This window comes from Musa acuminata, chromosome BXJ3-4 (assembly GCF_036884655.1).
Source record: "Musa acuminata AAA Group cultivar baxijiao chromosome BXJ3-4, Cavendish_Baxijiao_AAA, whole genome shotgun sequence".
In the NCBI taxonomy this organism is placed as follows: Eukaryota; Viridiplantae; Streptophyta; class Magnoliopsida; order Zingiberales; family Musaceae; genus Musa; species Musa acuminata.
In genome coordinates, this window is record NC_088352.1 from 43,816,403 (window position 1) to 43,838,816 (window position 22,414).

General features: G+C 37.7%; 2 protein-coding genes across 4 annotated transcripts; both read right to left on the minus strand.

Annotated features, from left to right (window-relative positions):
- Positions 1 to 1,227: 1,227 nt before the first annotated feature.
- Positions 1,228 to 8,536, minus strand: LOC135585479 (zinc finger CCCH domain-containing protein 17-like). Of its 3 annotated transcripts, XM_065149438.1 has the most exons (10): positions 7,709 to 8,529; positions 7,516 to 7,611; positions 7,339 to 7,428; positions 7,124 to 7,225; positions 6,792 to 6,938; positions 6,191 to 6,310; positions 5,999 to 6,058; positions 2,619 to 2,716; positions 2,376 to 2,522; positions 1,228 to 1,428 (listed from the first exon to the last, which is right to left on the minus strand). In XM_065149438.1, exons 1-9 carry the CDS (start codon positions 8,147 to 8,149, stop codon positions 2,381 to 2,383), a joined length of 1,296 nt encoding a protein of 431 aa, XP_065005510.1. In that variant the 5' UTR covers positions 8,150 to 8,529; the 3' UTR covers positions 1,228 to 1,428; positions 2,376 to 2,380. The 3 variants fall into 3 exon arrangements, with proteins under 3 accessions (XP_065005510.1, XP_065005509.1, XP_018680930.2); XM_065149437.1 differs by lacking the exon at positions 1,228 to 1,428 and having other exon boundaries at positions 2,038 to 2,522; positions 7,709 to 8,526; XM_018825385.2 differs by lacking the exons at positions 1,228 to 1,428; positions 2,376 to 2,522; positions 2,619 to 2,716 and adding an exon at positions 3,531 to 5,594 and having other exon boundaries at positions 7,709 to 8,536.
- Positions 8,537 to 9,039: 503 nt separating this feature from the next.
- On the minus strand, positions 9,040 to 22,320 carry LOC135637069 (phospholipase D gamma 1-like). Its single transcript, XM_065149436.1, has 10 exons — positions 20,529 to 22,320; positions 18,952 to 19,068; positions 17,244 to 17,438; positions 15,176 to 15,424; positions 15,016 to 15,084; positions 14,766 to 14,913; positions 13,814 to 13,962; positions 11,059 to 11,226; positions 10,010 to 10,207; positions 9,040 to 9,477 (listed from the first exon to the last, which is right to left on the minus strand). Exons 1-10 carry the CDS (start codon positions 22,128 to 22,130, stop codon positions 9,184 to 9,186), a joined length of 3,189 nt encoding a protein of 1,062 aa, XP_065005508.1. The 5' UTR covers positions 22,131 to 22,320; the 3' UTR covers positions 9,040 to 9,183.
- Between the last annotated feature and the right edge of the window lie 94 nt (positions 22,321 to 22,414).

Consider the following 22,414-nt stretch of genomic DNA (forward strand, 5'->3'; position numbering starts at 1 on the left):
AGTCGCACCTTAACTCGGTTACACACGACAAGCAAGAGAATTCGTGACGTGGATCGTGCAGGGTGACCCCATGCCTCGCGAACCTTCACTGCTCCTTCTCTTCGTCGGGATTCATCGGTGCACGGCGCTGTCACCGTCCTCTACGTTAACTCCAAGCCCTGCCCAGGTTGGAATGTTGTCTTCTTCTACTTCAAGATTCCGTAACAGCTTGTTCCCCATTGCCTGTGTCGAGCAACGCTATTGGAACACTTGCTGAAAGAACGTAGTAGAGTGCAGTCAATGGTAATTTACATATATACACACAGTCACCTCGAGATGGAAGACTTATCATATTATTAGCCTTTGACTGTTATCATATTAGCCTTTGCACAACGAGATCCCAATAAAATGTTATCATATTAGCCTTTGACTGTCCCTATTAAGACTTATAGTTGATTAGTATGATACAGTGTTCAGCAGCAGTTGGAGCAAAGAGTAGGCATGTGCTTGACGGCCGGGATGTTGGCTATCTACTTAGCAGTAGTTACCTTATCTCGAGAGGAAGCTTCCTCCGGCTTTGGAGTTTACGGGCATGCAAACCTTGTGTCCTTCTGCCGACATACACACAAAGTCTTATACTCGCAAGGATAAAGAAGCAATCTTAAGGTGATACCAAAGCTTGTCATGGATAAGAAATTTCATCGGCAATATTTATCCAAATTCTTTAGTAAAGACTCTAAAACTCACTATCTTGTTTGGTTTGGGATTTCAAAAACATTTGTTCACATCAATTCAGCATATACATGAGTTGCGGCTCAATAAATTTGCATTAGCCAAAGAATTCGTATTCTTTTGAACCTAAAATTTCTCTATTTTAGAAAGATTAATTACATATTATCCAATATAATTAATTATCTTTAATATCTTGATCTTTATACTTTTAAAAATTATATTAACATCCCTATCTTTTGAAAACAAAAGACAGCAAGATAATGTTGAACAACCCTTTTATCGTTCTACATCTATGCCGATGTCGAACGATCCTTTCGACACTCGACGCAATAGTCTAGTGACCAAAGAACTGTTGACTGAACCAAATAAACTTGTAACTTCCTTATGAATCAGGTTCACTCAGGAAGATATGTTATGGATTCAAACCTCTCAAGTTGGCATCTAATTGCTAATGCAGGTGCTGTAATTGTGAAAATATAAAGATGGTGAGAGGTACCACAAATGCCAGCCAAACAATAAGAGAAGGGGATGGAATTTTACGTGGAAGCTGTAACAAGTAGAGTTTGATGTAAAATATGAAGATTTATAACTAAATCAACCACAGTCATTCATATCCCCTATTCTTTAGCCCATTGTTGGCTACTGACACCACATCAATTGAGATATGTATATGCTTCCAACTGACCAAGAATTTGGTTCAAAACACAAATCTCAAACCTGCAATAAAAATAAAAAAAAATTACACTTTAAGGCCTTCACTCTCCAGACAAGTAAATTTGATGGAAAATTTTGGAATGCCTCCATTACATGTTGTTGAACAAGGTTATGCTAAATATGGAGATCAACAGTACCATAAGAGTGTTCAAGTATACAAGAAACTTCGAACCAGGAAGAGCCATGGACGAACTTGGCTGCGGTCCAATATGTCAATTACATCCTACTGAATTTTAACAAAGATCCAAAGAATACATTAGATGAGAAAGGCCATCAAATGATTTGGATTTCACAGTTTCTACTCCCAGGCAAAGAATAGATTAGATGGAAAAAAAGCATCTATCTTCTCGTATGTTAACAGTTGTATCTGGTAACAAGAATGTCACGCTGATGGAAAATACAACTCCTTGCAAGAGGAACAATTTTGTGCACCGACAAATGCAAAGATCACTTATTTTCATCCTTGTTCCATATGTCACGCAAAAGAAATTCTTAGTTCATAAATACACTACCATAGTGAAGGTTCTTAATCCAGAAAAATGCTACTACAATGGTGCATGAGACCTAGGATAACCACTGATCAAGTGCCAAAATGCCAATGAGTAAATACACTGATTTGAAATGTATCCCTTTCACCATATTTTGTTTTAGTATGATATTCGGAGATCTGTAAAACACTGAAATAATGCAGGATTGAATTTGGTTCTTTGCTGACTTGACAGCTTATCCAAACTACCCGAAATCAGACTACTTGTCTGCTAAATGTATTCCAAGTGATGGCCAACTAGCAGCAGCCAGTGACCTCATGATTTGATTTCTATCAATGAGAAGTACTTGGAAGGCAGGTAATTAAGGATCAATGGCCAAGATGATAAAAATGGCAGGCACAACTCTCACTTCTGTTGTTTATCATACATGAGAGGATACTATAAATAGAAAGAACAGCTCACTCTTATCATGAATGTGGCATCTCATTGGGTAACCAATTCCACACCTTAACTTCACCTGTGGCATCCCCAGTAAAAAATAAACCACCAGGTCCAACTTGCATGGCTCTAACTTCTTCTTTGGAGAAGATCTTACCCCTCTCGCTGAATCTACAAAATGAGAAAAACAATTTACCTCTTAATATAATGAGCATTTCGATAAGCATTAGATATTTTTAAGGAGTGACTATATCAATATCAACGTACGACGGCAGGTCATAGAGGCGGACACTGTTGTCATTGCAAGAACATAATAAGATGGGTTTCGCTTGAGCATCAAGCATACCAAATAAAGAAAGAACTCCCTGAAACATAAAACAGCATCAATTAACAAAATTTTGCTAGAAACATATTGCACCAATAAACCAGTAACACATGAAGCACAAATGTAGGCCAAGAAAAAAACAATCCACCATCTGAAAGAATGATTAAAAAAGCCTTTACGAGATGTGGTTTTAAAAAACTGGTCATAGTGACAGAATCTTTCCATTCAAATGCACACTGAACATGCTTTTGAAAGACTTTAAAATAATAACATCTTTATTACTACTTAAACAGGAGAAGGATGCCCAACTCTAATATTTTCTTTTTCATAATACATCATGTGCGTGCTTGGCCAAACTGATAGATTCTTGATTTTGCTGATACTTATAAATATAAACTAGAACCAGCAGACAAGCAAATAAGTCACCACAATTCAGATATAAAAACAATGGTGACTAAGCATAAAACTGATTTCGGATTTTCCCAGATTGTCTTTGCGGTGTGACCAGACACACGATAGATTCCACTGGTAACAAACAAGGCTCACCAGAATTCAAGCTTAGCACACATCATACATCCAATAGAGGCACGAGTCCCACCACTTCTATATATAATTTCTAGATGATGAAAATGTACACTTCTCAAAGAAACAGTGAAATAGTAAAGCTTCTTGACAACTAATAATACCAAGGACTGTTGTATCATCCAAAATGGTACAAAATGGATGGTATGTAATGGTACGAGAATGGACCACTACACAGAACGTTCCAGTTTCGGACAGTTCGATCAAAATGTTATATAAGAACATATAAACCCTAAAATAAGTGTGATGCCACCTCGATAAGGGCTTGCTACCTGACACTGTTGTCATTGATGTTATCGTTGTCGTTGTGGGACATCGTTTGCTCATTTGCTACCGTCACAGGGCGTCGCCTGCTCATTCAATATAGCTGCGGGACGTTGCCGGCTTGTTTGTTGCTGCCGCGGGATGTCGCTCACTCGTCCAATGTCGTTTCTCTCCGGTACACACCCTCATCTTCTCTTCTTCTTGCTTCCTTCTCCTCCACAGCTCTGTCTTCTTCCTCCTATCCTCTTCTTCCTTCTCCTCTGTGGCTCCATCTTCTTCGTCTTCCTCCTCCACAGCTCTGTTTTCTTCCCTTATCTTCCTCCTCCTCATCCTTCGTCGCTCTGTCTTCTTTTTCCTCCTCCTCTATTGCTTCCCCTTCTTCCTTCCTCCTCCATTGCCTCCCTTCTTCCTTCTTCCTCCTCTGTTCCTCCACTGCTCTTTCCTGTTCTTCTTTTTCTGCCTCTCCAAAACATTGTAACATACCGATATACTGACACATGGTGTACCGGTACTGACTGGTATTTACTAGTCTGACATATTATCGAAACGACAACCCTTGAATAATACATCATGTTTTAACCAGGAGCATAAGATGTACATAAATGGTTCTACTATGGATATAGAAGATTTACTAATCAAACTTCAGATTAGCAGAATCTTAGACATTTTATAGACTTTGAAATGCTTTCTTTCACTGTCCAATAAAACCAATAGACAGCATAGGTGCTCTACACAAGAACCATAATGTTGAATGCTTGGATAAGAAGATAAACACTCAAGCGAGAAATTAAATTTATAACTCACCCCAAATCTCCTAGAACTTTCCAACCTGTTCCATGTATCCTCGGTCCCAAAGAAAGAAAGTCTTTGGCTATTATTTTGTCATCTCTTAAATGCAAATCAACTGCACATACTCTTCCCATTTCAAGTGGCAATCCTGTTCTTGTCAGAAGCTACTCTGACAATATACCGAGTTTGATTTAAAAGATTGTACAGTAGAACTTTCCAAGGAACTATGGCTCCAAATACATCATAGACAACAATATTTCATCTACTGATAACGAAGATCAATCAGGACTTATCACCATTCACCTCCTATATCTAACATCGCCTTTAAGCATTAAATTTATATCACAGTTAGAAACTCGCATTTAGAAAACAAGCTTCAACCGGGCAGATCATAACTTGAGAAACTTTTTAAGTCTCTTATGACTATTTCAATGGCATTGTATCCATGTAATATACCAATGTCCTCAAATACTTAATTTTACAGCAAATGTCATAATTCCAGGAGGCAAATATTCAAGTCCCCGTCACTTTTTCCCATGATCAGATGAAATAGACTGAGTCGGCGTTCTTTGAAAATCCAACACTAACATCACAGGTGAAACAACTCACATTATAAGCCCGAACCAGATCTCTAAAAGGTGGCAAAAGCCCTTTGAATAACAGAGTAGATATGTTTGGTCCAAAAGCTTTAAACCCTTCAACTTTAGGCTTTCACAGAGCATCATCATCCCTTCTGAGAGCTTGCCACTTGCGAACTCACAAGCTTCACCTTGCCTTCGAACCTCCTGAGAGGTGTGTGGAAAAGTGTGGAGAGTCCTCGCCACCACCTCATCTCATGCCCTCACCCCTCGAGAATTCCAGCTGAGAATTCCTTGCCTCAGATCCTCATGTAAGTCCATATTGTTTAACTTGTCTTCCTTCTCACAAGCCTTGCCTTGCCTTACCAAATCCAGATTAAAGTAGAAAGGCTGGAGATAAAGAGGAGAGTCGTCACTACCACTTTTGATTTGCATTCACTTTCTTCTCTTATTTCCTGTTTCAGTGGGACAGCAATTGTGCAGCCACCACACCACAGAATACATTGTTCAGGTGACACAACTCCAGTATTGCTAGAACTTTTGGCAAGAGTTCAATGATACATATTTGAATAATCTTCCAAAATGGCTAATCTTATGGTCAACTTTAACTTTTCAATACATATCCAATCATATATCCTCTGTTTCTATTTTCATATGTACTCACATCCAACAGAAAAGAAAAGGCTTAAAAGTGTTAATGATCCCCTGAAATAACAACCAAAGGACCATATTAAATAAAATAATGAACCATGAAATTAGTTTCTTAGATGTGGTATGAGGCTAATTTTTTTAAATTGAATTTTCAACTGACTGATGTTCCAATTTTTCTACAATATATTGAATGGTTTAAGCTATTTAAAGAAATTAAAAAAATTCCTATAAATCAGCAACTAAATTATTCAAAATCTAATATCATCACAACTACAAGAAAGCAAGCACTAAGCAATCCTAATTAGTTAAACTTCACATAACAAATATCAAAGAATAGCAATAAAACTCATGAGGCAACAATTGTTATCCCAGATCACTTAGATAAAAATTGAACCAACGAAGTTATGGTTTTTGTGATCCAATGTCCAAAGTTTCTTCTATAGCTATCTAGTGCTTACATGCTCTTCATTGTGAGTATACGTTACTTCTAGGTTCCCACTTTCTGTAGCTACCCAGACCTGCACAGAAAAAAAAATAGACATAAACAGAAAACATTAATAATGCTGCAAGGTGAGCAATCCAAAATAGAGACTAAAAACAAAAGAAATATTTCTTTCAAATACATAGAAAAAATATAAATGAAAACTAACTTTTATGGTTTTGTCCAGTGAACACGATAGTAAGAATTGATCCCAACAAAGCACTGACATGACAACTGATGTATGGTCAGTAAGTGTCTGGATACACTGTAGAGTTGCAAGGTCCCACACCTGAAAGATAAGATGCAGTATGATTTAGAAAACATGTTTCACAATAATAAAACAAAAAAAAAGAATCAGTGCTTTTCATTGTCAAATATTTTACATCTTCTCTACCACACTTCTAACATCAGTGCTTTACCACAGAAAATAATAGAAGGTATTAAGATTACAGGAAACTCTTCATCTCACCACATCAACCCAAGAAGCATCAGTTGGAAAGTTAAAGAATCCAAATAAAATCAAAGAGAAAATAAACTTTGTCTACAACCACAAAAAAAAAAGTACAAGAGAAGGATGAAGTTTTTTCTAGGCAAGAATGGGCTTGCTTCCTATGTTCGAATTATATAGTACTGTTTGCGATAGTGAGATCTCACAAATACTTAATACCTAGAGAGTGAACAGGAAAAATATATCAAGCTCAATAACCCAAGGATGAGGTTAAAATCCTATAACACTAAAGATATTTGATGAAAGATGGCACAATTCTTACTCTTATCATGTGATCCATAGAACCAGAGTAAAGCCTCACAGCTCCGACCACTAATGAAACTACTGAAAGTTGATGCCCAACAAGAGATGCTGCTGGTTCAAAGCAGTTTCCTACGGCAATAAATTTCCATGCCAATATGCGTCCATCCTGCAGCAGAAACACAGGCATAAGTTAAACAGATTTAAAAGTTATTATCAAAAACCTGAAGATAGCACATTGTTATTATCAATAAAGCAGACTAGATATAGAAGTTATTATAAAAAACCTGAAGATAACACATTGTCTAAAATTAAGTATAAAAAATACAAAGAGATCAATGATAAGAAAACTACCTGAGTGCCAGCAAAGAGCAATTCATTGCCAACAACCAGGGAATAAACTTGTCCGATTGGGCCATCAAGACTTAGATCTGTTGCAGTTTGCATGTTCCATGCCTGTCACACCACCCAAAAACAAATTCAATATGATTTCCCCTCATTCAATGACAAGAACATACTTGCAATCAATAAAGAAGCCTAGAAGAACAAGATTATAAAATGTAACTAACCTTGACAGCATTTGGAACTCCTATAAATATCCAGGGCCCTTCACTGATCATACATCCAACTTCACCTCCCACATTGATGACTCCAACGCACTACCCCAAACACATGTAAAAGGGTTTACGAGGTTATGACACTGGGCTTCAGGGGAAAATAAAAAAGAACGACAAGAGCATCTGTACCTGCCCAGACTGGCAATCCCAAACCCTCACAGATTCATCCTTGCTTCCAGAATATAACTTGTCCGAGCCAGAAGGAAGTGCGATACCAGACACGGCCTGCAAGCATTCGTCACCTGATTTGAGGTACTGAAAACTGAACAAAAGCTCGACAATGAAACCACAAAATCAATACCAAGGAAGCCAAAGAAATCACCTTTTGGTGCCCCTGCAGTGAGGTCAGAAGGGAGAAGCTGTCGCCGACGAACCACGAGTGCAAGAAGCGGCACTTCTCGCCGTACGTACAATTCCCCGCCAGGAAATAATTGCAAACCCTGTCGGGGGCTTTGCCAGGGGGTCGCCCGACAGCGCCTCCGCCACGCCCCTTCCCCCACTTGGAAGGGGGGCCGGAGGCGGCGCCGGCGTTGCTAGGGTTCTTCCAGACGAGGTTCCGCTTCGCGACGCCGCCATCCGGGGACTGGGACTGCTGCTGCGGCGTCGGTATCTCGCTATGGAGAAAGGGGCAGGGGTGACGGTTGCACCGCCCTGCCCGCCAGTGGTAGCACACCTTATTGTTGGCGCGGTCGGGCACTGCCGCCTGGGACGGCCCCAACCTCTGGTGCATCCTCTTGTTGCCATTTCGGCCGGTCGCCTCCATCTCCGTCGATCCAAGAAGAGGAGGACAGAACCAAGAAAGGATGGATTCCAGTCGACAAGGAAAAGATTTGAAACCCGGGAATCGGACAGAAAAAAGGAAAGATCTCGAGGGTGAATGGTAAGAGTAGAGTAAAGGAGAGGACAGGGATCGAGGGAGGGGGGAAGCAGAGGAGCGTTCGCGAGATTCTCCTTCTGCTTCCCCGTGTTCTGCTTAGGTTTGGCTTTTGGATGTAGATTGGGTTCTCTGTTGCCTTCTTGCTCTCGGTCGCCGCTTTTCCCCGTCGGCCTCCGTTTACTTCTCTCACACCCCGACCGCGCCGGGACGCGAGGTTGGTTCTATTAGACCGGGCTCGGCCCAATTTCCTGATCAGCCCATTGATCTCCTGGTTCGTGGAAGGCCAGGCCCAATTGGCCGTCACCACATGGATAAATATCGCAGGTAGGTGATAAATATACTGCAGTACATAAAGTTCCAGATTCAAATGCTTGTGTAACTCTTTTGATAAAATACATACACAGGCATATGCATCAAAAGGATACATACATATACATTTGGAATTGACAATGCTCCGAATCATACATAGATTTACATTAAACACCAGAATAAGCTTATTGAAGAAGAACTTGGCATCATAAATACACTGCACCTTTGGGTGTTTAGCAATCACACGAGAATAGCATCTCTGCTTCCAGGAGTAACATGCGAAGGCCCTAGGCTAGTGGAATCTCTGTGGACTCGCGATCATTCTATTTACTAAAATAAATGGATTAGTATCGCAGAAAATTTTGTAAGCAAGAAAGCAATCTTCTCTTGCATGGATAACATCCAAATAGTAGCCGAGACCTATCTTGATCCATTCCCTTGGTGACATTGCACAGGTGAGATCGATGTGAATGCAAATGCTGTTTCCATCTGAATGAAGCCAAAGTTACATTTGCTCAGTGTAGAATTCTGTCTATGCAATTACAAAAGCAACCGAGGCCAATTGCTGAGATGTGCCAGAAGAGGTCAAGAGTGATATTGTGTTGGAGCACTTAAATGGTGATATTCTCTTGAAAACCAAGAAATGATCCACATATGTTGCCACCAATATCTGGGAACGTCTCACATCCAGGGAGAGGCTTCACTCTGCCCTTCCTGTCGACAAACACTGGGTATTTCAACAAGTGACTTTTCATTTCAGTAATCTCATCAGCCACATACTGTTTCCAATTCTGTTTACCAAGATCACGGACACGTCTCATGCATTCAAGGCTTTCTGGTTGTGTAAAACATTCCTCGAGAAATCCAATGTGTTCAGCCCACAGTGACATTCTATAACCATAGATCTACATAGTCGTCCATGAATCCAAATCAACAGCATTTAATATTACTAATATAATAAATAAAGTTTAAGATGTTATAGACAAATAATTCATCAAAAATACAAATTGGCTGTAATATTGCTCAAGTATTAGAAGATGTATTTTTATATTTATTTCATATTAGTAAGTTGAGGTGTTTCTACAGTTATACCATAGGAACAATGTTAGTAGCAACTTGATGAATTAGAAGCTGGACAAGAATAAGACAATTAAGGTTGAAGTGAACATGGATGCAACTAAACTTGCACTAGGTTATCAGTGAATTCCAAAGTTCGATAAAAAGGCAGCAGTTCTGAATCAGTAGACTGATAACAATGCAAGCTTAGACAGATGAGAGAAAAGTCAGGGGCAAGCTTAGACAGTGGTGTCACAGATTATAGACACATATACATGATCAGTGTCTCAACTCAAGTATCATTATGAAGATATCTATATCATCAGGGTATTGAAGATATGTTGAGTTCAAATAAATGAAATTTGCAATCACATTTCTTACCTCTCCACGAGGACCAGATAATTTTCTTGCCCATGTATATTGTGGCTGGTATGCGCCTATTGCAATCTCTGTATCCCTGGTACCTTCCAAGGACCTTTGATTGATATTTGCTGAACCCAATATCACATATTCATCATCCACTATCATGCCTTTTGAGTGTACATAGATCATGAAGCGTCGATTCTTCTTGGCACGTGCCTGATGAAACCAGCAACATGTTATAGAATAGTAATTAGTAGGCACATACTCTACTGCAAAGATATGCATTATCAATGCATATTACATTTACAAACAAAATACAAGTCTTCAGTAAGCATTGACCAAAATTCATTGTTATATCAATAGATGTTTCAGGCCAAAAGATCCAATAAATAAGGAGCAAGGTTCTTTCTGAATACCATACTTTATCGATGTACCAATCAACTATCGGTACAATACATACCGAGCTGTACCGAGCATATCAACACACGGTACACTAAGATGTACCGATGTATTGCTCATACCAGTCCTCTATCTGACCGGTACGTATCGAGCGGTATGATACAGTATTGCAATCCTTATTAAGGAGGCTATATTTTGAGGGTGACCTTGATAATTAAACCCCTTAATGCTAGTCTTTTTATTCTATGAGCATATTAGAAATAACCATGAACACTAAAGTATATTATATAGTTGCTCTATTTATCGTCATTTGCCAAATGTTCAAGCTAAGCCTGTCAAAGGTCCAGTTTTTCACTTGAAGGAAAGTTGAAGGAAAATGATAATACAAGGGATTGAAAGTACACAAATTTAGTATGTAGTGAACAAAAGTTTAAATGGAGCAAGTAAATTTTGAAATGCACTCAACCATAGTCAATACTCAACAGTTGACAATAGAATAGCAAACAACCTAAACAAGACCAACACAAGCATTTTAAACTTCTGATACAAAATATAACTTGCAATGTGTTTGGTTAATATATACATACATATGCATCATGTGTGTGATTCAGGTCAGCATATTGAATAACTTATGAACACAAAATTTGCACTTAGAGATGGAAAATTACATGAGGAGTGTTTGCTGTTGCATTCTGACTTGTGATAGCTAAGTCTGGAGCCTCACGATTGCCAAGGCAAAAGAAATTCAAATAGTCTCGTGGCTCATAAGTATCGTCAAGACCAACTTCTTTCAAAGCTGTATAGACTGTTTCATACATCATTTGCATAGTTTTCTTCTGAGGTGATCAACATATATTGTATCAGCAAATATCAGAAATTAGTTGTGTATAGCCAAAAACATAGCAATATAGTTAAGTAGTAAGTAGATATCCAAATCATATGGAATGTGTTTTTGGTCCAGAACAGAAATAGTTGATAAAAGAAGCACATGGAAGCATAATCTCATCTGCAAATGTACCTTTATTAGGATTTCAGAGAACTTTATACAAAGTCTAAAACAGTTTTAAGAACAAATTTGATAGAATTTGGATGGTTACGAAATCTATACCTTTTATGGCAAAAGAATTTGCATTATATTCAGATTCTTTTGAAAAGGTCAGTCTATTTTAATTTTATAGTCACTTACCAGTCGACTCACGAGCATATGAAAAGAATGTATGCGTGTATGTGGCACCTCTATTTGTGTGAAAGATACATGTACTTATTATTTTATTAATATTTTTTTTGAGATATTCTTCTTAAGATGACTGGACCTAAAAAGTTCATCTTAGCTTACTTGGTCTTGAGATTCTAGGTTATAATATCCCTCTTTTAAATTCCCTGTTGGAAGAAATCTTAATCTTGCACTCTAGAAGTAAAGAAATATCTATAGCATGCCTGGTTGGTTTTGTTTCTGTGAACTTTATAACTGTCCTCTAATATTCCAGATTCCCAAATAATACTTCTGGTTATTGATGAGTTGGAGCTATTCCTTTCAGATTATTACTTGAGAACACTTGGTTCAGACGATTAACATATTTGACTAAATAGTTAGCATATGATAATCCAAACCATGTTGGTAGTGTAGCTGACTATTTCAATTGTACACTTGGTTCTGATTCACACTTGTACCTTGTTGCAGACTTGTAGTTAATGTCAATTGTGCCATTTTTGTCTTAGTTGTATAGTGGAGACTGAAGTTAGAGCTCCAAGAACTGCATATGAGGATTGAGATGATTCTCATTTTATGTTTTTGTTATAATTAGGAGTTGATTGTCTTTGCCCATTGATGTAGGCTTATAGAATGAATAAAAATCTTATGTTGTATTCCCCCTTTTCCCGTTTCTTTTCTTCTTACTAAATTAAACTATGAGTAAGAATCCATCATTTTATCATAAAAAAGTTGAGGTTCATCTTTTTTTACATTTTCTCACCCTTTAGAGTTCTGGAGTGTTGAGTGTGGCTTAACTGTCAGGTACAGCCCTTGACCCAATTGGTAGATTCATATTTATACACTGGGATATGTATGTTATTGCATTTAGTGTCAAGGGTGTCACTTCTGTTATTCCAAATCAGACATCCTTGTTCATCATTCTGCATTCCTGTTTTAATTCATCAGACATATATATAGTATATATATACATGTATATATATAGTATATATATACATGTATATATATATATATATATACATGTATATATATATATGTATGTTAAGAGCTTCACTCTGCATAAACATATTTCTTTCTGACTAATCAGACTAAAGAAGTCTACTATTGTTCTACCACATCTTTCTACATTCCTGCTTTAATTCATCAATATAAGGAATTCATGCTCCAGGAAACATATAGTGTACTGTGTTTAAAATCTAAGAAACTAGTTGGTGAGCAAAGCTTCCACCGGTTGTTGCTTAATCTCATAATCTCATGCAGCCAGGGACAGTCTTGCTAATGTTCACAAGGGATAAACCATTTTTGTATGTTGGGGTCTTTTTTGACCCTTGTGGTGTTGTATACACCTGTTGTGTTGGTCTTTCTTATCTTATGAAATGCAAAGGACAAGCCCTTATTTTCAACTAGAAAATCTTTTGGCATTCACTTGGACTCTCAAGGATTCTAAAAGAAGTATAAATGATATAGTTTCATTAAGAAACTAAGATATTTGTGAACATAGTTGCATACTCTTTTCCAAGTGGACACATGAGCATGATATATAATAGTCATCATGGCCACAATAGATATAAATTAAATGATCATTAGTAGTCAAAGATGTACAATTAAACGATTACATGCACTCAAAGATGTACAATAAATTGATTATAAGTACTCAAAGATGTAAAACATATGCAAAAGCTAAGTAATAGACCATTATCAAGACAGGAATGTTAGAAGCCACAAGCTCTACATACTAATAAAATGAGCAACAAGATGAGCTATTACAAAATGGCTACAGAGAATTATCAAAAGAAAATAGGAAATATCAAACTTTACTTGTCAAAGACTGAATGTTTGTGATAAAATTGATTTGCCAATATAGAGAATATCATTCTCTATGTAGGAAACACTATCTTAGAGCAAGATATATGTAGGATACATATTTAAACAGACTTCAACCTACTTCAAATCTAATGACAAGCTAAAGAAAGGAAGAAACACTAATATTACAGAACCTTAAACTTTCTAGTGTTCATGTGACTCAAGGTAGATGGACAAGTACTTAAATTACAGTCCAATGCCAGTTTTGGCAACCAGTCAGACTGATGTGCACCACCTGATATCACTGGAAAAAATAAAAAATTAAATAGTGATTGGTATCGACCATGTCCTTGATTGGACCAGTAAATACTAGATACCAGTAGGTATTTGTAGCTTTGGATGGAGATAACCTGCCAGTAGAGAATTCGCTGAATAGGAGCACTGGTTGGACTACCCTCAGGCCACATGGGAACAACTATATACGCAGAGAACCTCTCATTTGCCTTAATTTTGTTTGCAATTTTAAGAGCAATTTCAATAGGTATCAGATTATTAGCACCTGCAAGAAGAATAAATGAAAACTCTGCAATTAAAGAAGAAAAACTTTGTCATGAACAAGTTCTTAGTAAAATTTCTGAGTGGTGATCAATGCAATAAATAACAAGATCCTACAAGATATAATACCTTCTATCTGCAAGTGAACTAAATGTAAAGTGTAAACATCAAGAACCTCAGACATTGTGATATAGGATGAATTTGAATGGCAAATGGGTATGTTGACTGCCAAAGCAGCATATCAGATTTATTGATGACATTTCCAAACGGATGTTAAACTTAAGAGGCTTAAAGGTAATGTATATATTAGTTTGTTTACTTTTATACTGCCAAAATGGTTTGTGCAGTTTTGTTGGAGAATTTGGAAGTAGAGAATAAACTATTCTGCATATTCTTATCTGACAGGCTATTAGTGGAAGAACCTGTAAAAGCATATAAGATGGCCAACAAATGTTATTAGAATAACTTCTAATACAAATTCACCAGAGATTTGCTATACCATTTCTATTGCTTCCGAGAATAACTGCAAATATGAAGCATAGGGAATAGTCCATGCTTAAAAGATGTAGCATGTTATTTGAAATATTTTTACAAATTTGCACGATGGGTGAATGCCATGTGTCAGCTTGTTAAGCCATGCTACTGAGATGAAACTCTATTATCAGGGTGCATGATAATATTTTCCAATATTGTCATGGATAAAATTTATGTAGTGCACAAACCTAGATATTTTCCCACCTTGAACATATATGATATATGCATCAAAGCAAATTCAATCACTTGAATGTCTAGCATATGTATGCTTACCCAAGTCTTCATGTGAATCCCAATTAAATGATGAGCCCAGGAAGTATTGATTCTCAATGTAAATGAAGTGTTGCGCAGCTCGGATGGCATTTACATAAGCTGTATGTATACTCATGTCGATAAGAATGTTTTTCCCACAAACGAGGTTCTGTTGGATAGAAGTTCTCACAGCTGTCATTACTTAGAAGGTGGCACTGCAGAATATGCAACCCAGTAAATGCCCATGGACTTACTATTTGTGTAGATATACCTTGCGAGTAGCTTCTCTTGGATCTTTAGGAAAACCTTTCGCAGAATTAGAATCAATTGAACGGAAAACCTATGATTTTTTTATGGAAACAGATAAACAAAAATGCAAATGATCATTTAAGAACATCAGATAACAGCTAGCATAAATTGGTAGATTCTACCTGGGCATGCCAAGTCTCTGGATCGTTATCATTCAGATACATTGAATCATTAACCCCAATGATATGTGGTATTCTTTCAATCTTCAGCAAGGCATCTTCAGACAACTTCTTCAAATTTTTTATTCTATAGCGTTTAGAAGCTTTTAACCAACGCTCCTCAAAATTTATCAGAACATCATATGCAGCTGGACCATCAATTCTTGCATGCAAATCATGCCATGGTTGTCTTGGACCACTGTTATCAGAATCCTACGAGCAAAACAATATAGGAAAAATATCCAAGCTGATTATGACTTTTCTAAGAAAACAAAAGTTATGTATTAAAAGAAGTTGACCAATAACTGTTTGGTTTTCACATATTTATTTGCTAATTTCATCAAGAACTATAGAACAATTTTGTGTCTTTGTTAAAGCATATAGAAAATTAAAGAATCTATTGTTAATAATATCAATAGCAGACTAATATTGAAAATTTTACGACAAAGGTAATCTTAACTTTCTAACATAGATTAAAATCTTATCTCTCATAAAAATTTGAAAATTAGAGGAAAAGTAATATAACTGACAACAAAATTTTACATGATGATCTTTTGAGATTGATCAATAGTTACAATGGTGTAAGTAGTAAAACTTTGATTTTAAAATTTCATAAGTTCCTTCATTTTTTTAATTTTTCTGAAGTTATACTTCTTTTTTTGACTCCTGGTATCAATATTTTCTTTTGCTTACATGTTTTTTCGAAATTGACAATGTTTTCTTGTATGTAAATAGGTAAGGCTGATGCTGATCTACGCAGCAGGATCTAGTAATCTGGGGCTTGTTCACTACCTAGGCACTGGCTCATGTGCCCAAGCAATGACCCATGACAACAATTATCATGCAAGATCTTTATAAGTTAGTAACTGACCAGATTAATAGAAGTTCAACCATTTTATATTTGCATCTGGAGATAATTAGATGCGACAACCTAATGCATTGACATTATCTTGGCAAAGCTTAATACCTTCAAAGCTCAACTGAGAGGTTGTCACTGTTTTGAAAGTGGTCAATAGTTTATCTATCCCTTTCCGCACCTCTATATCAAACACCTACCTCTAGGTTATTTTGGCCATTGAAATACCTTGACATGTTTCAAGCATTCGCAACCTTATTGTTTGCTATCTGAATTTTCAAGTCACATTAGCCTATGTGTGATAGGAATCCTCTGTCACAAAATTCCAGTTTGTTCAAATGTTGACTCAGTAAAGTTTAAAGAAAATAATTTTTGCAACATTTAAGGTAATTCATATTAAGGTGTTAGCAATGGTCTGAACTCTGAAGGATGGCATCCAATCCCACACCAATTCCAGCCATTTCCTGGCCAATTGAGGTCAATCTCCTGTAAATTCCTACAAATCGATCCAACAATCTGATCTCAAATTCTAAAGTGAAATATATCCTGATCACTCAAAGACTGAAATTCAATGTAAAGATTTAACCCAAAAAAATTGCTAAGCTTGGGGCTTTTTAAGTTGAAGCTTACCAAATATGAAGGTCAAGTGAACTCATGTTTCTATAATGGAAGCTGATGATAATTCCATGTGTGATAACTGTGTTCCCCTTTTATCAGCACATATGTCAGACAAAGCAAGCAAGAGGACAAGTATATATGCTAGAAATGGTATACCATTTTCAAGTTCCAAAAATGTGGAGCAAGACTAGTATTATGATAGCATAAGCTTGGCCTGAATCTAAAGGAGAATAAATTTCAGGTAACAGTAGATGTTTATGAGGAATCTAATGTTTCTTAAAGGCAACAGTAGATGTTTATTGGGAGTTCACCCATTTGTTACATGAAACGTTGTTGAATTACTTAAATTAGGTTTGTTGTCCAAGAATATGCAGTTCATTTTTCTATTTTGATGCTATATACCTTAATAGTTGTGTAAATTCCTCTTATAACCAACTTTTTTATGGGTGTTAAAATTTAAATCATTTCACTTTTATGCAACATGAGAGTGAAATAGCAAGAGCAGCAAATTAAAATGCATGAATGTAATCAATATACTGTAGAAGAATCAAATTTTACCAAAAATGTAGGATTGTAATAGTCATCCTTATGCAAGGATTGTAGCGTCTTAAATAAAGGATGTTCTGGATTGTCATATCGGCCACCACATAAATCGATCCCTCCAAGAAATGCTGTAATTTTTCTTTTATTATTACCAGCATCAGTGTCCACAATCACTTGTTTCTGGTGGTGAGTATATATGGTTCCTGTTTCCTGATATTTAAGAAATTAAAATAGGTAATACTTGCAGAGGTTCTATTCACAAGAGCCACAAATTGATATCCTAGTTTTATTATTTAAGAAATACATGCAGCAGAAACATTATATCCTCTAATTTTGAGTTGCATACTATTTTTATTACAGTTCCTGCCTTCCTGCCATAAATAGAAAATCACAATGATTCAGAAATCAGAACATTCTCTATTCTATATTCTTTGTGCATCCATATGAGGGTAACTACTGACAGCTACTATTTAAAAAAGAAAAAAGCACTAACAGACTAACAGTTACAGGTTTAAGCTGAGGTGATTTTGGATGATATACCTATTGTAAAACCCAGTCAGACGATAGGCACTTAGTTGGAAGCCCAGGTAACAAACTACACACAAAGAACTTCATCAATTTTTTGAAACAACTTAATAAGTATGTTTGATTCAAGGTTTAGAAACTCAGCATTCTGATGTGCTTTCACCTTACAGTAGCAACACTGACATTTTAGAACACTTGCAAAATAAAGTATCTAGTTTGTAAAGGTAACCAAATTCAGAAAAATAAGATGACCAAGTATGATACATGTCATTAACTTCTTACTGCAACATTTAGATGTATATATTTCATTAGTAGTTACATAATGTCCAACTATCAACTATTAGTAGTATATTATTTTTAACCATCAACTGAATACAAACCATGTTAAAATTTGGCACAAAACAGAATGACTGGGCAAGATTAGGCACTGCAGTGCGCAGACAGCCTATGTTGATCAGCATAATAATCCTGATCAATATTAACACCATCAAAACAAGGCCACCAAATGAAATTGTTGCTTAGTACATTATCATCTTAAAAATCCATCTCATATGTTTAAACAACATCCACACATCTCTCACCTCATTTGTTCCTAAGTTTCTTTTTTCCATTGCTTCAGATTATATATCTAGTATTTTCCAGTCATTTAGATTTTGTTTCTCCTTTGCTTCTTTAACTACATTATGACAAATTTCCTTCTAGTCATCTTATATATAAAATTTGATATTATTTTAAAAATAAAAGTGGATCATACATTTCAGGTTGTGAGTGGTCTGATATGAGCCTTTTAAACGCTTCTGTATGAAATGCCATTGTTGCAAGTATTATGATAAGAAATAAGATGAAGTTATTGTATGCAACATGGATGTGATTCTACTCAAGCTTTATGTATTCACATGTCAATGATATGGCTGACGATGAACAAGATTTACCTAAGCACTCCAACAGGAGCATGCATAAGTTAACAATCATCAACCATATACTTTTTTGTCAAAAAAGCTTTCAAATTCTTTCTCATGGATAAATTGATAGCATATGTAACCAAAAACTAAGTAATATCTGCAGCATGTTCGAAGTAAATCACATATCCAAGAAAAACTAGATAGGAAGGAACAAATTATAGAATTATGGAGACATGGACAATAAAAACTAACTCTGTGTTACTTATAAGGATGATGACACAATACTAGGAAGCAACCTGTTGTTTCACAAAACTGTGCCGCTTTCCGGCAGAACGAGGACAAAGCAACACTTGCACTGAAGAGTGTTTGAAAAAATGGCGAGTCTCCTCATCATGTGTCCCCATGACACCATTCTGCATGTGTTATGAGCAAAAATTGACAAGCAGCTTCAAAACTACCAGAATACCATGTCAGGATAGCTATAGTTAGAAGCTATTACTGAACTTTAATTCTGAAATAACAATCAGTAATGTTTGTTGAGAATAACACCAAGAGAAAGATGCAGCAGTATAACTATCCCAACAGATTGATCAAACACTGAATAATTTTTTAAAGCTTAGAGCATGATAACAAATAGTTATTGTTTCAACAAAAAGATCAACAGAAACAGCAAGACAAGTTTACACAAAAAATCATACAGTTCATGACTACATGCTTAGGGAAATTACAAAAAAATATAACAGTGACCATTATCAGTGATGCTATCACCACATAGGGGTCATATAAAGCTTATAAAGGGAGGGGAGATGTAGCAGTTCCAAGCATTGACTTGAACAGTGCTATATTATTAAGTTTTCATTCAACTGCACAGTGTATCCTTTAGTAGCATTTTTCATGCAAGATCATGTTGCACTAAAACAGTGTTCAGGTTTAATTTTGCCAGTTTAGAAAATGTGTTATATTTTTAATTACTTACGTGAACCACTAGGTCGTGTGCATCTGTGTACATACTTATGTGCACATATGCACATATGCACACTTATGTATATGTATGTACACAACTTATATTTGCACTTGTTGCACTTTTAGAAAAAAATTAGATGAATGGATAAGATGCAAGGAAAAAGCACATTAAACCATCTAAAAAGTGCAAAAACATAACAGTAAGACAGTATTTATCAAGTCTCTGTTAAGACATTCAAGTTAGTTGGTGTATTGTTGCACAAGTGATAGGGCTTAGGTCCAAATCCACGTGTGAGTATCATGTATGCTATTTAATATAATATAAATTTCTTCTCTTTTATAAAAAAAAGACAGTATTTATCAGCATCATTAAAGAGAAATCTGGAAGTCAAGATTCAAAACCTGGTTTCCAAATAAGAATTATAAGAGCAATTTAAATAGTAGATTAACTCTTGAGAGTCCTTGCTAATTTGTCCTTCTTGCAAATTTAGTGTGTATAAATTAAGTTTAAAAGTAAAACTGTGATGCTGTAGAAGTTTTACTTGCTGCATAAAAGATCCCTTCATTCTCATATATGCCAATTCACCAGATCACATATAGAAGCAGAGTTGGAAAATATGTTCCAGGATATGATTATGACAGCAATAATTAAATTATTTTGATTTAAAATATTTTAATTAACAACGGCATCTATTCATTAGAGGCTCCAGAAGTGATGTATGTGTGTTCTTGTCCCTATTATATGCTACAAATGGCAAACTACTCCATAAGATTTAAAGAATATCAACTATAGGGCATCAATAGAGCATGTGCAACAATATCTGCATCTAATTCAGTATAGAGGAAAGTCAATCAGAAATGAAAATTAAAGATACATTATATTAAAAAAAAGAAGGATATAAAACTTTACTGTGCGAATGCCCAAAATACTCCTTGAAGTTGGATCATCCCACAGAAGAAGTAACACTCTCACACCTTCCTGAGACTTGGATTTCAATAGATCTCCAATATTTGGAGATGAGCCATAACCAGTATCCCTTACTAGACGGACCATGTGGAAAACTGACCAACCGATGATGTAAATCAAACGATGAGCCTGGCTTATTGCATCAAAAATGTCATGCCAACATTTCCCGTGAACATAATTCTGCCCATTTTCAAGCTTCAACTCGGGGAGGCAACCATCAGGAACATGAGCATCCTGATAAAGTGTAACCTTCCCGGCTTTCCTGAGAGGAAAATAGGTACCTGGCACCCCACAGTACTCAGGGCCAGCACTAATTCCATGATGGTACATGCTAAGCCTCCCCACTGGAAAATACTGTATCAATAACCTCAGGACAGCTCCTGGCTTGCATTGCTTCCCATTTGAATCAAGAATTGGGTAGACACCTTCCACCCTCTCACCAGAGTAAATCCATTCAGCCGGGATCGAAACAGTACCAATGAGCTGTGCTCCGACAATGTCATTGTCTTTGACCAAGAACCTAATCTCAGCGGTATGGTGTGCTACAGCAAGATTAAAATGCTGCATCCAAACAGGGTTCTCGGTGTTATTCAACACGTACGTTCTGCCGATAGTTGCACCGCACACCATAATGTTGACATAGGGGTCGCTGGTCATCGACGATAAGTTCCGCATTTTGCCGCTCAAGGTTTTAGACAGCCGTGGGCCGATCATGTCCCCCAAGGTCTTGGAGAACTGGTCCTTGTTGGGGAGGTACCGCGCCTCGCACACCCACACATCGAGGCTCCCATGGAGGAGCAGCACTTTGAGGGACGCCTGGCCTTTTTGCGACCGAGCATATGGCACGATCAGCGAGACGCCGCGGCCAAAGCTCGCCCCGTGATACGAACTGCCGAAGGGGCTCCCGGGAGGGGTGGAGTGCGGCGAGGAGAAGCTCCCATGGAAGGAATTGGCCAGGTGACCGTGTACCATCAGATGCTGCTGCGATGCGGCGAGTGGAGAGGCGTCGGAACACCGATCGGGGACGCGGATTTTCTCAAGAACGTCCGCCAGCGGGTTAGCCGCCAAGGACGAGGAGGGCATGGAGGATTGAGCAGAAAGGGCGGGATGTTGAGACGGCTCGTCGGTGGAGAAGCTATTGGAGCGCAATGGAAGCCCGGTGACCGGGGCCGGGACGTGGTGGTGATGGTAGTGGTAGTGGTGGTGATGGAAGCTGGGGGAATTGGGACCGAAGGAAACTGGGTGTGGGTAGGCGTGAGGAGATTGATGATTGGCGTGGGGACTGAAGTATGGATCATGAAGCGAAGCTGTGGCCAGAGGATAAGGCGGCATCGTGACCGGAGGATAGAGAGGGGCGTAGTAAAGGGAATAGGGCGGCGGCAGGGGGTGACGCAACGGGCCAGAGTGGTCGAGGGATTGGGGCGATGATACGGGCGACGGATGGGAGAAAGAGTTCGAAGGTAGGAGCTGGCGAGGCGGTGGGTATTGGTAGGGGGTTTGATGATCGTCAGGATATGGGTGGTGCGGCTTGCTGTGGTTATCCATGGAGAGAGAGAGAGAGAGAGAGAGAGAGAGAGAGAGAGAGAGAGAGAGAGATGAAACCTCTGTATGAACGCAAAGCTCTGCTTCTCGATGGGTTTCGCCGAGGACGGAGGAGAAACCGGTGAGACGCGGAGGCGAAAGAACGAGGATGAGGGGAAGGTGGAAAGAGGGAGGGGAGGGGGGGTGTGGGTGTGGAGAATTAACGGTTTGGAAAAGTGGACGACGCGGAGAACGAGGTCGTTGATTCGATAGTCGTTGTGGGCCCGTTTACGTCGTCAAGAAGGCCG